We start from the raw sequence: 14015 nt of genomic DNA on the forward strand, positions 1-14015 counted from the left end.
GTTCTAATTTAGTTCTAATATAGTTATATTATAGTTCTAATGGAGTAATATAGTTCTAATATAGTATTATAGTTCTAATATAGTTCTAAAATAGTTATAATATAGTTCTAAAATAGTTCTAATATAGTATTATAGTTCTAATATAGTATTATAGTTATAATATAGTAATATAGTTATAATATGCACTCTGACTATTATAGTTCTAATAGTTCTAATATAGTTCTAATATACACTGAGTATTATAGTTCTAATATAGTTCTAATATAGTTCTAATATACTTCTAATATAGTAATAACATAGTTCTAATATAGTTCTAATATAGTTCTAATATAGTAATCATATAGTTCTAATATAGTAATCATATAGTTCTAATATAGTAATAATATAGTTCTAATATAGTTATATTATAGTTAAAATATAGTTCTAATATAGTTTTAATACAGTTCTATTATAGTTCTTATATAGTATTATAGTTCTAATATAGTTCTAATATAGTTCTATTATAGTTCTAATATAGTATTATAGTTCTAATATAGTTCTAATATAGTATTATAGTTCTAATATAGTATTATAGTTATATTATAGTTCTAATATAGTGTTATAGTTATATTATAGTTCTAATATAGTATTATAGTTATATTATAGTATTATAGTTCTAATATAGTATTATAGTTCTAATATAGTATTATAGTTCTAATATAGTATTATAGTTCTAATATAGTTCTAATATAGTATTATAGTTCTATTATAGTATTATAGTTCTATTATAGTTCTAATATAGTATTATAGTTCTAATATAGTATTATAGTTCTATCATAGTTCTAATATAGTATTATAGTTCTAATATAGTATTATAGTTCTATTATAGGTCAGTGTCTCTCCCTCAGTGTGTACCTGTCATTTGTGTCTCTCCTTCATACTGTATGTCCTGTCTCCTGTCCTGTTGTTTGTGTCTCTCCTTCTAATATAGTTCTAATATAGTTCTAATATAGTAATCATATAGTTCTAATATAGTAATCATATAGTTCTAATATAGTAATAATATAGTTCTAATATAGTTATATTATAGTTAAAATATAGTTCTAATATAGTTTTAATACAGTTCTATTATAGTTCTTATATAGTATTATAGTTCTAATATAGTTCTAATATAGTTCTATTATAGTTCTAATATAGTATTATAGTTCTAATATAGTTCTAATATAGTATTATAGTTCTAATATAGTATTATAGTTATATTATAGTTCTAATATAGTGTTATAGTTATATTATAGTTCTAATATAGTATTATAGTTATATTATAGTATTATAGTTCTAATATAGTATTATAGTTCTAATATAGTATTATAGTTCTAATATAGTATTATAGTTCTAATATAGTTCTAATATAGTATTATAGTTCTATTATAGTATTATAGTTCTATTATAGTTCTAATATAGTATTATAGTTCTAATATAGTATTATAGTTCTATCATAGTTCTAATATAGTATTATAGTTCTAATATAGTATTATAGTTCTATTATAGGTCAGTGTCTCTCCCTCAGTGTGTACCTGTCATTTGTGTCTCTCCTTCATACTGTATGTCCTGTCTCCTGTCCTGTTGTTTGTGTCTCTCCTTCATACTGTATGTCCTGTCTCCTGTCCTGTTGTTTGTGTCTCTCCTTCATACTGTATGTCCTGTCTCCTGTCCTGTCGTTTGTGTCTCTCCTTCATACTGTATGTCCTGTCTCCTGTCCTGTTGTTTGTGTCTCTCCTTCATACTGTATGTCCTGTCTCCTGTCCTGTTGTTTGTGTCTCTCCTTCATACTGTATGTCCTGTCTCCTGTCCTGTTGTTTGTGTCTCTCCTTCATACTATATGTCCTGTCTCCTGTCCTGTTGTTTGTGTCTCTCCTTCATACTGTATGTCCTGTCTCCTGTCCTGTTGTTTGTGTCTCTCCTTCATACTGTATGTCCTGTCTCCTGTCCTGTTGTTTGTGTCTCTCCTTCATACTATATGTCCTGTCTCCTGTCCTGTTGTTTGTGTCTCTCCTTCATACTATATGTCCTGTCTCCTGTCCTGTTGTTTGTGTCTCTCCTTCATACTGTATGTCCTGTCTCCTGTCCTGTTGTTTGTGTCTCTCCTTCATACTGTATGTCCTGTCTCCTGTCCTGTTGTTTGTGTCTCTCCTTCATACTGTATGTCCTGTCTCCTGTCCTGTTGTTTGTGTCTCTCCTTCATACTGTATGTCCTGTCTCCTGTCCTGTTGTTTGTGTCTCTCCTTCATACTGTATGTCCTGTCTCCTGTCCTGTTGTTTGTGTCTCTCCTTCATACTGTTTGTCCTGTCTCCTGTCCTGTTGTTTGTGTCTCTCCTTCATACTGTATGTCCTGTCTCCTGTCCTGTTGTTTGTGTCTCTCCTTCATACTGTTTGTCCTGTCTCCTGTCCTGTTGTTTGTGTCTCTCCTTCATACTGTATGTCCTGTCTCCTGTCCTGTTGTTTGTGTCTCTCCTTCATACTGTATGTCCTGTCTCCTGTCCTGTTGTTTGTGTCTCTCCTTCATACTGTATGTCCTGTCTCCTGTCCTGTTGTTTGTGTCTCTCCTTCATACTGTATGTCCTGTCTCCTGTCCTGTTGTTTGTGTCTCTCCTTCATACTATATGTCCTGTCTCCTGTCCTCCAGAGGAACGAGTACATCTTCTCGTTGGTGGAGGAGGAGTCAGACCGGCTGCTGATTGGTCTACTTGTCTCTCAGGAGAGGCTCCACTTCCTGTACCAGGGCCCGACAGGCAGGAAACGGATCACGTTTAGGGCGGTCCGGCTGGCGGACAACCACTGGCACACAGTGGTGGTGGCCGTCACCGGGCGCTATGCTACACTCAGAGTGGACTGTGGTACGGCCCTGGAGCTGTGAGTCACACACACACACACACACACACATACACACACACACACACACACACTACGACACCCTTGTTTAAAATGAGGATGTTTGTTCTCCTCCCAGGGTCTTTGAGAAGCCTTTCCCCAGTGATCTCTGCACCGCCCACTCCAAGTTCTACCTCGGCAGCAGGAGGCGGTGGAAAGGACTGTTCTCCGTGAGTGTCTCTCTGCGTTGTCCTCCTGCATGCTTTAAGTCTGGTTCCCAGAGTCTCTCTTCGTTGTCCTCCTGCTGCTTTAAGTCTGGTTCCCAGAGTCTCTCTGCGTAGTCCTCCTGCATGCTTTAAGTCTGGTTCCCAGAGTCTCTCTGCGTAGTCCTCCTGCATGCTTTAAGTCTGGTTCCCAGAGTCTCTCTTCGTTGTCCTCCTGCTGCTTTAAGTCTGGTTCCCAGAGTCTCTCTGCGTAGTCCTCCTGCATGCTTTAAGTCTGGTTCCCAGAGTCTCTCTTCGTTGTCCTCCTGCTGCTTTAAGTCTGGTTCCCAGAGTCTCTCTTCGTTGTCCTCCTGCTGCTTTAAGTCTGGTTCCCAGAGTCTCTCTTCGTTGTCCTCCTGCTGCTTTAAGTCTGGTTCCCAGAGTCTCTCTTCGTTGTCCTCCTGCTGCTTTAAGTCTGGTTCCCAGAGTCTCTCTTCGTTGTCCTCCTGCTGCTTTAAGTCTGGTTCCCAGAGTCTCTCTGCGTAGTCCTCCTGCATGCTTTAAGTCTGGTTCCCAGAGTCTCTCTTCGTTGTCCTCCTGCTGCTTTAAGTCTGGTTCCCAGAGTCTCTCTGCGTAGTCCTCCTGCATGCTTTAAGTCTGGTTCCCAGAGTCTCTCTGCGTAGTCCTCCTGCATGCTTTAAGTCTGGTTCCCAGAGTCTCTCTTCGTTGTCCTCCTGCTGCTTTAAGTCTGGTTCCCAGAGTCTCTCTGCGTTGTCCTCCTGCATGCTTTAAGTCTGGTTCCCAGAGTCTCTCTTCGTTGTCCTCCTGCTGCTTTAAGTCTGGTTCCCAGAGTCTCTCTTCGTTGTCCTCCTGCTGCTTTAAGTCTGGTCCCCAGAGTCTCTCTTCGTTGTCCTCCTGCATGCTTTAAGTCTGGTTCCCAGAGTCTCTCTGCGTTGTCCTCCTGCATGCTTTAAGTCTGGTTCCCAGAGTCTCTCTTCGTTGTCCTCCTGCATGCTTTAAGTCTGGTTCCCAGAGTCTCTCTGCGTTGTCCTCCTGCATGCTTTAAGTCTGGTTCCCAGAGTCTCTCTTCGTTGTCCTCCTGCTGCTTTAAGTCTGGTTCCCAGAGTCTCTCTTCGTTGTCCTCCTGCTGCTTTAAGTCTGGTTCCCAGAGTCTCTCTTCGTTGTCCTCCTGCTGCTTTAAGTCTGGTTCCCAGAGTCTCTCTTCGTTGTCCTCCTGCTGCTTTAAGTCTGGTTCCCAGAGTCTCTCTTCGTTGTCCTCCTGCATGCTTTAAGTCTGGTTCCCAGAGTCTCTCTTCGTTGTCCTCCTGCATGCTTTAAGTCTGGTCCCCAGATCTGTTGCCCTGCCCTGGGGGGGATTCCGACCTGAGTTAATTCCTTTTTTATGCACTTTTCTCTCTACTCGTATTCTGATCTTTGCAGGGAACATTACCCATAACTAACATTCCTCTCTCTATGGAGGGAACATTACCCATAACTAACATCCCTCTCTCTATGGAGGGAACATTACCCATAACTAACATTCCTCTCTCTATGACAGGGAACATTACCCATAACTAACATTCCTCTCCCTATGACAGGGTACATTACCCATAACTAACGTCTCTCTGTATAATAGGGTGTGCTACACATGGTCTCTTACTAACTCTCTCTCTCACAGGGTTTGCTGCGACAGCTGGTTCTGTTGCCTGGGTCAGATGCTACCTCTCGAGTTTGTCCCTCTTCAGACCCCAGACTGGCAGTCCTCTCTGTCCCTCAGGTCCTGCTCACCATGCCCATCACACCCACTGGGGATGACATAGTCCCCCTGTATCCTTATGGTGAGTAGAGATGATATACTACCCTCTATCTTCTGTATCCTCATGGTGAGTAGAGATGATATACTTCCCTCTATCCTCTGTATCCTTATGGTGAGTAGAGATGATATATTACCCTCTATCCTCTGTATCATTATGGTGAGTAGAGATGATATACTTCCCTCTATCCTCTGTATCCTCATGGTGAGTAGAGATGATATACTACCCTCTATCCTCTGTATCCTTATGGTGAGTAGAGATTATATATTACCCTCTATCCTCTGTATCATTATGGTGAGTAGAGATTATATATTACCCTCTATCCTCTGTATCATTATGGTGAGTAGAGATTATATACTTCCCTCTATCCTCTGTATCCTTATGGTGAGTAGAGATGATATACTACCCTCTATCCTCTGTATCCTTATGGTGAGTAGAGATGATATACTACCCTCTATCCTCTGTATCCTTATGGTGAGTAGAGATGATATATTACCCTCTGTATCCTTATGGTGAGTAGAGATGATATACTACCCTCTATCCTCTGTATCCTTATGGTGAGTAGAGATGATATATTACCCTCTGTATCCTTATGGTGAGTAGAGATGATATACTACCCTCTATCCTCTGTATCCTCATGGTGAGTAGAGATGATATACTACCCTCTATCCTCTGTATCCTTATGGTGAGTAGAGATGATATACTACCCTCTATCCTCTGTATCCTTATGGTGAGTAGAGATGATATACTACCCTCTATCCTCTGTATCCTTATGGTGAGTAGAGATGATATACTACCCTCTATCCTCTGTATCCTCATGGTGAGTAGAGATGATATACTACCCTCTATCCTCTGTATCCTCATGGTGAGTAGAGATGATATACTACCCTCTATCCTCTGTATCCTTATGGTGAGTAGAGATGATATACTACCCTCTATCCTCTGTATCCTTATGGTGAGTAGAGATTATATATTACCCTCTGTATCCTTATGGTGAGTAGAGATGATATATTACCCTCTATCCTCTGTATCCTTATGGTGAGTAGAGATGATATACTACCCTCTATCCTCTGTATCCTTATGGTGAGTAGAGATGATATACTACCCTCTATCCTCTGTATCCTTATGGTGAGTAGATATGATATACTACCCTCTATCCTCTGTATCCTTATGGTGAGTAGAGATGATATACTACCCTCTATCCTCTGTATCCTTATGGTGAGTAGAGATTATATATTACCCTCTGTATCCTTATGGTGAGTAGAGATGATATATTACCCTCTATCCTCTGTATCCTTATGGTGAGTAGAGATGATATACTACCCTCTATCCTCTGTATCCTTATGGTGAGTAGAGATGATATACTACCCTCTATCCTCTGTATCCTTATGGTGAGTAGATATGATATACTACCCTCTATCCTCTGTATCCTCATGGCGAGTAGAGATGATATACTATCCTCTGTATCCTCATGGTGAGTAGAGATGATATACTACCCTCTATCCTCTGTATCCTTATGGTGAGTAGAGATTATATATTACCCTCTGTATCCTTATGGTGAGTAGAGATGATATACTACCCTCTATCCTCTGTATCCTTATGGTGAGTAGAGATGATATACTATCATCTGTATCCTCATGGTGAGTAGAGATGATATACTACCCTCTGTATCCTCATGGTGAGTAGAGATGATATACTACCCTCTATCCTCTGTATCCTTATGGTGAGTAGAGATGATATACTACCCTCTATCCTCTGTATCCTTATGGTGAGTAGAGATGATATACTATCCTCTGTATCCTCATGGTGAGTAGAGATGATATACTACCCTCTATCCGCTGTATCCTTATGGTGAGTAGAGATGATATACTACCCTCTATCCTCTGTATCCTTATGGTGAGTAGAGATGATATACTACCCTCTATCCTCTGTATCCTTATGGTGAGTAGAGATGATATACTGCCCTCTATCCTCATGGTGAGTAGAGATGATATACTACCCTCTGTATCCTCATGGTGAGTAGAGATGATATACTACCCTCTACCCTCTGTATCATTATGGTGAGTAGAGATGATATACTACCCTCTATCCTCTGTATCCTCATGGTGAGTAGAGATGATATACTACCCTCTATCCTCTGTATCCTTATGGTGAGTAGAGATGATATACTACCCTCTATCCTCTGTATCCTTATGGTGAGTAGAGATGATATACTACCCTCTATCCTCTGTATCCTTATGGTGAGTAGAGATGATATACTACCCTCTATCCTCTGTATCCTCATGGTGAGTAGAGATGATATACTATCCTCTGTATCCTTATGGTGAGTAGAGATGATATACTACCCTCTATCCTCTGTATCCTCATGGTGAGTAGAGATGATATACTACCCTCTGTATCCTCATGGTGAGTAGAGATGATATACTTCCCTCTAACCTCTGTATCCTTATGGTGAGTAGAGATGATATATTACCCTCTATCCTCTGTATCATTATGGTGAGTAGAGATGATATACTTCCCTCTATCCTCTGTATCCTCATGGTGAGTAGAGATGATATACTACCCTCTATCCTCTGTATCCTTATGGTGAGTAGAGATGATATACTACCCTCTATCCTCTGTATCATTATGGTGAGTAGAGATGATATACTTCCCTCTATCCTCTGTATCCTTATGGTGAGTAGAGATGATATACTACCCTCTATCCTATGTATCCTTATGGTGAGTAGAGATGATATACTACCCTCTATCCTCTGTATCCTCATGGTGAGTAGAGATGATATACTACCCTCTATCCTCTGTATCCTCATGGTGAGTAGAGATGATATATTACCCTCTATCCTCTGTATCATTATGGTGAGTAGAGATGATATACTTCCCTCTATCCTCTGTATCCTTATGGTGAGTAGAGATGATATACTACCCTCTATCCTCTGTATCCTTATGGTGAGTAGAGATGATATACTACCCTCTATCCTCTGTATCCTTATGGTGAGTAGAGATGATATATTACCCTCTGTATCCTTATGGTGAGTAGAGATGATATACTACCCTCTATCCTCTGTATCCTTATGGTGAGTAGAGATGATATATTACCCTCTGTATCCTTATGGTGAGTAGAGATGATATACTACCCTCTATCCTCTGTATCCTTATGGTGAGTAGAGATGATATACTACCCTCTATCCTCTGTATCCTTATGGTGAGTAGAGATGATATACTACCCTCTATCCTCTGTATCCTCATGGTGAGTAGAGATGATATACTACCCTCTATCCTCTGTATCCTTATGGTGAGTAGAGATGATATACTACCCTCTATCCTCTGTATCCTTATGGTGAGTAGAGATTATATATTACCCTCTGTATCCTTATGGTGAGTAGAGATGATATATTACCCTCTATCCTCTGTATCCTTATGGTGAGTAGAGATGATATACTACCCTCTATCCTCTGTATCCTTATGGTGAGTAGAGATGATATACTACCCTCTATCCTCTGTATCCTTATGGTGAGTAGATATGATATACTACCCTCTATCCTCTGTATCCTTATGGTGAGTAGAGATGATATACTATCCTCTGTATCCTCATGGTGAGTAGAGATGATATACTACCCTCTATCCTCTGTATCCTTATGGTGAGTAGAGATGATATACTACCCTCTATCCTCTGTATCCTTATGGTGAGTAGAGATGATATACTACCCTCTATCCTCTGTATCCTTATGGTGAGTAGAGATGATATACTATCATCTGTATCCTCATGGTGAGTAGAGATGATATACTACCCTCTGTATCCTCATGGTGAGTAGAGATGATATACTACCCTCTATCCTCTGTATCCTTATGGTGAGTAGAGATGATATACTATCCTCTGTATCCTCATGGTGAGTAGAGATGATATACTACCCTCTATCCGCTGTATCCTTATGGTGAGTAGAGATGATATACTACCCTCTATCCTCTGTATCCTTATGGTGAGTAGAGATGATATACTACCCTCTATCCTCTGTATCCTTATGGTGAGTAGAGATGATATACTGCCCTCTATCCTCATGGTGAGTAGAGATGATATACTACCCTCTGTATCCTCATGGTGAGTAGAGATGATATACTACCCTCTATCCTCTGTATCCTCATGGTGAGTAGAGATGATATACTACCCTCTATCCTCTGTATCCTTATGGTGAGTAGAGATGATATACTACCCTCTATCCTCTGTATCCTCATGGTGAGTAGAGATGATATACTATCCTCTGTATCCTTATGGTGAGTAGAGATGATATACTACCCTCTATCCTCTGTATCCTCATGGTGAGTAGAGATGATATACTACCCTCTGTATCCTCATGGTGAGTAGAGATGATATACTTCCCTCTATCCTCTGTATCCTTATGGTGAGTAGAGATGATATACTACCCTCTATCCTCTGTATCCTCATGGTGAGTAGAGATGATATACTACCCTCTATCCTCTGTATCCTTATGGTGAGTAGAGATGATATACTACCCTCTATCCTCTGTATCCTCATGGTGAGTAGAGATGATATACTACCCTCTGTATCCTCATGGTGAGTAGAGATGATATACTACCCTCTATCCTCTGTATCCTTATGGTGAGTAGAGATGATATACTACCCTCTATCCTCTGTATCCTCATGGTGAGTAGAGATGATATACTACCCTCTGTATCCTCATGGTGAGTAGAGATGATATACTATCCTCTGTATCCTTATGGTGAGTAGAGATGATATACTACCCTCTATCCTCTGTATCCTCATGGTGAGTAGAGATGATATACTACCCTCTATCCTCTGTATCCTTATGGTGAGTAGAGATGATATACTACCTTGTATCCTCTGTATCCATATGGTGAGTAGATATGATATACTACCCTCTGTATCCTTATGGTGAGTAGAGATGATATACTACCCTCTATCCTCTGTATCCTTATGGTGAGTAGAGATGATATACTATCCTCTGTATCCTTATGGTGAGTAGAGATGATATACTACCCTCTATCCTCTGTATCCTTATGGTTAGTAGAGATGATATACTACCCTCTATCCTCTGTATCCTCATGGTGAGTAGAGATGATATACTACCCTCTATCCTCTGTATCCTCATGGTTAGTAGAGATGATATACTACCCTCTATCCTCTGTATCCTTATGGTGAGTAGAGATTATATACTATCCTCTATCCTCTGTATCCTTATGGTTAGTAGAGATGATATACTACCCTCTATCCTCTGTATCCTTATGGTGAGTAGAGATGATATACTACCCTCTGTATCCTTATGGTGAGTAGAGATGATATACTACCCTCTATCCTCTGTATCCTTATGGTGAGTAGAGATGATATACTACCCTCTATCCTCTGTATCCTTATGGTGAGTAGAGATGATATACTACCCTCTATCCTCTGTATCCTTATGGTGAGTAGAGATGATATACTACCCTCTGTATCATTATGGTGAGTAGAGATGATATACTACCCTCTACCCTCTGTATCCTTATGGTGAGTAGAGATGATATACTACCCTCTATCCTCTGTATCCTTATGGTGAGTAGAGATTATATACTATCCTCTATCCTCTGTATCCTTATGGTTAGTAGAGATGATATACTACCCTCTATCCTCTGTATCCTTATGGTGAGTAGAGATGATATACTACCCTCTATCCTCGGTATCCTTATGGTGAGTAGAGATGATATACTACCCTCTATCCTCTGTATCATTATGGTGAGTAGAGATGATATACTACCCTCTATCCTCTGTATCCTCATGGTGAGTAGAGATGATATACTACCCTCTATCCTCTGTATCCTCATGGTGAGTAGAGATGATATACTACCCTCTGTATCAATATGGTGAGTAGAGATGATATACTACCCTCTACCCTCTGTATCCTTATGGTGAGTAGAGATGATATACTACCCTCTACCCTCTGTATCCTTATGGTGAGTAGAGATGATATACTACCCTCTATCCTCTGTATCCTTATGGTGAGTAGAGATGATATACTACCCTCTATCCTCTGTATCCTTATGGTGAGTAGAGATGATATACTACCCTCTATCCTCTGTATCCTCATGGTGAGTAGAGATGATATATTACCCTCTATCCTCTGTATCCTCATGGTGAGTAGAGATGATATCCTACCCTCTATCCTCTGTATCATTATGGTGAGTAGAGATGATATACTACCCTGTATCCTCTGTATCCTTATGGTGAGTAGATATGATATACTACCCTCTATCCTCTGTATCCTTATGGTGAGTAGAGATGATATACTACCCTCTATCCTCTGTATCCTCATGGTGAGTAGAGATGATATACTACCCTCTATCCTCTGTATCATTACAGTGAGTAGACCTGTGGACGGTCTTGCGTTGAGCTCTCCAAAACAATCACATTCTTCCTGGTGGATGATTCTCTCTGTCCCTCCATGACTGGCTGGGTTTGGATTTGTTTAATAGCTGTAAATAGTTGGGTTGTGATGGTATGGTGAACAGGGTAACTGTATCTGTGATTTGAGTCAGTGGTTGTGACAGTGATGTAGGGTCAGGTGTTTCATGTGTCTCTCTGTGAAAACACAGGGACCGGCTTGTTGTGTATACTGCCGTTCTCCTGATAGACATGGGGGAGGCTCAAATTACCTATTCCATATATACAGTGCATTCAGAAAGTATTCAGACCCCTTGAATTTTTCCATATTTTGTTACGTTACAGCCTTATTATAAAACGGATTAAATTGTTTTTTCCTCATCAATCTACACACAATACAAAGCAACATTAAAAACAAATAATCTTTGCAAGTTTATTCAAAATAAAAAACTGAAATATCACATTTCCATAAGTATTCATACCCTTTAGTCAGTACTTTGTTGAAGCACCTTTAGCAGCGATTACAGCCTTGAGTCTTCTTGGGTATGATGCTACAAGCTTGGCACACCTGTATTTGGGGAGTTTCTCCCATCCTTCTCTGCAGATCCTCTCAAGCTCTGTCAGGTTGGATGGGGAGCGTCACTGCACAGCTATTTTCAGGTCTCTCCAGAGATGTTAAATCGGGTTCAAGTCCGGGCTCTGGCTGAGCCACTCAAGGACATTCAGAGACTTGTCCCGAATCCACTTGTCTTGGCTGTGTGCTTAAGGTCGTTGTCCTGTTGGACGGTGAACCTTCTCCCCAATCTGAGGTCCTGAGAGCTCTGTAGCAGGTTTCCATCAAAGATCTCTCTGTACTTTGCTCCGTTTATCTTTCCCTCGATCCTGACTAGTCTCACAGTTTCTGCCGCTGAGGCCACTGTGTTCTTGGGGACCTTCAATGCTGCAGACATTTTTGGTACCCTTCCCCAGATCTGTGCCTCGACACAATCCTGTCTCAGAGCTCTCGAACAATTCCTTCGACCTCATGTCTTGGTTTTTGTTCTGACATGCACTGTCAACTGTGGGACCTTTAAATAGACAAGTGTGTGCCTTTCCAAATCATGTCCAATCAATTGAATTTACCACAGGTGTACTCCAATCAAGTTGTAGAAACATCTCAAGGATGATCAATGAAAACAGGATTCACTAGAGCTCAATTTCGAGTCTCATAGCAAAGGGTCTGAATACTTCTGTAAATAAGGTATTTCTGTTTTTTATTTTATACATTTCCAAACATTTCTAAAAATCAGTTTTCACTTGGCCATTATGGGCTATTGGGACGTCATTATGGGGTATTGGGACGTCATTATGGGGTATTGGGACGTCATTATGGGCTATTGGGACGTCATTATGGGGTATTGGGACGTCATTATGGGGTATTGGGACGTCATTATGGGGTATTGGGACGTCATTATGGGGTATTGGGACGTCATTATGGGGTATTGGGACGTCATTATGGGGTATTGGGACGTCATCATGGGGTATTGGGACGTCATTATGGGGTATTGGGACGTCATTATGGGGTATTGGGACGTCATTATGGGGTATTGGGACGTCATTATGGGGTATTGGGACGTCATTATGGGGTATTGGGACGTCATTATGGGGTATTGGGACGTCATTATGGGGTATTGGGACGTCATTATGGGGTATTGGGACGTCATCATGGGGTATTGGGACGTCATCATGGGGTATTGGGACGTCATCATGGGGTATTGGGACGTCATTATGGGGTATTGGGACGTCATTATGGGGTATTGGGACGTCATTATGGGGTATTGGGACGTCATTATGGGGTATTGGGACGTCATTATGGGGTATTGGGACGTCATTATGGGGTATTGGGACGTCATTATGGGGTATTGGGACGTCATTATGGGGTATTGGGACGTCATTATGGGGTATTGGGACGTCATTATGGGGTATTGGGACGTCATTATGGGGTATTGGGACGTCATCATGGGGTATTGGGACGTCATCATGGGGTATTGGGACGTCATCATGGGGTATTGGGACGTCATCATGGGGTATTGGGACGTCATTATGGGGTATTGGGACGTCATTATGGGGTATTGGGACGTCATTATGGGGTATTGGGACGTCATTATGGGGTATTGGGACGTCATTATGGGGTATTGGGACGTCATTATGGGGTATTGGGACGTCATCATGGGGTATTGGGACGTCATTATGGGGTATTGGGACGTCATTATGGGGTATTGTGATGTCATTATGGGGTATTGTGATGTCATTATGGGATATTGTGATGTCATTATGGGGTATTGTGTGTAGATTGATGAGGAAATAAAGCTGTAATGTCATTTCTTTGGGGGGGGGGGGGGGCAAGTCAAGGGGTCTGAATACGAATGCACTGTATTTGGCCAGTAGCTATAGGGCTCTGGTAAAAAATAAAAAATAGGGCACTATTTATTGAATATTGTGTCGTTTGGGACCCAGACATTGTGCAGGCTTAACAGAATGAAGACTATCAGAGTGTTACGTCAGGTATCGCTATCGGTTCCAAAACGAAACGATAAATGGATCCATCACTAATTGTGTATTTAAGATCTAATTTGTTCGCTTCACACTTTTAGTACTGTGTATAGGATCCAAGCTAAACACTTCATTCAGACAGCTGGATGTGTCTGGTCATCCTCTGAGTGTCAATATGAAATCTGTCATTGAATAACGTAACTTATCGTTTTACTGCTGACAAACATTCA

The 14015-nt window shown here is 40.6% G+C and overlaps 1 protein-coding gene across 1 annotated transcript in view; it reads left to right on the forward strand.

The window, feature by feature from the left end:
- LOC139538539 (thrombospondin-type laminin G domain and EAR repeat-containing protein-like) overlaps window positions 1-14015 on the forward strand; it is a 68329-nt gene that overhangs the window by 29810 nt on the left and 24504 nt on the right. Inside the window, exons 3-5 of the mRNA XM_071340693.1 lie at window positions 2664-2890; window positions 2988-3078; window positions 4730-4889. Of these exons, the coding sequence (XP_071196794.1) occupies window positions 2664-2890; window positions 2988-3078; window positions 4730-4889 (478 nt within the window). The remainder of the gene's footprint in view (window positions 1-2663; window positions 2891-2987; window positions 3079-4729; window positions 4890-14015) is intronic.

The sequence above is a fragment of the Salvelinus alpinus genome, chromosome 14 (genome assembly GCF_045679555.1).
Source record: "Salvelinus alpinus chromosome 14, SLU_Salpinus.1, whole genome shotgun sequence".
Taxonomy (NCBI): domain Eukaryota; kingdom Metazoa; phylum Chordata; class Actinopteri; order Salmoniformes; family Salmonidae; genus Salvelinus; species Salvelinus alpinus.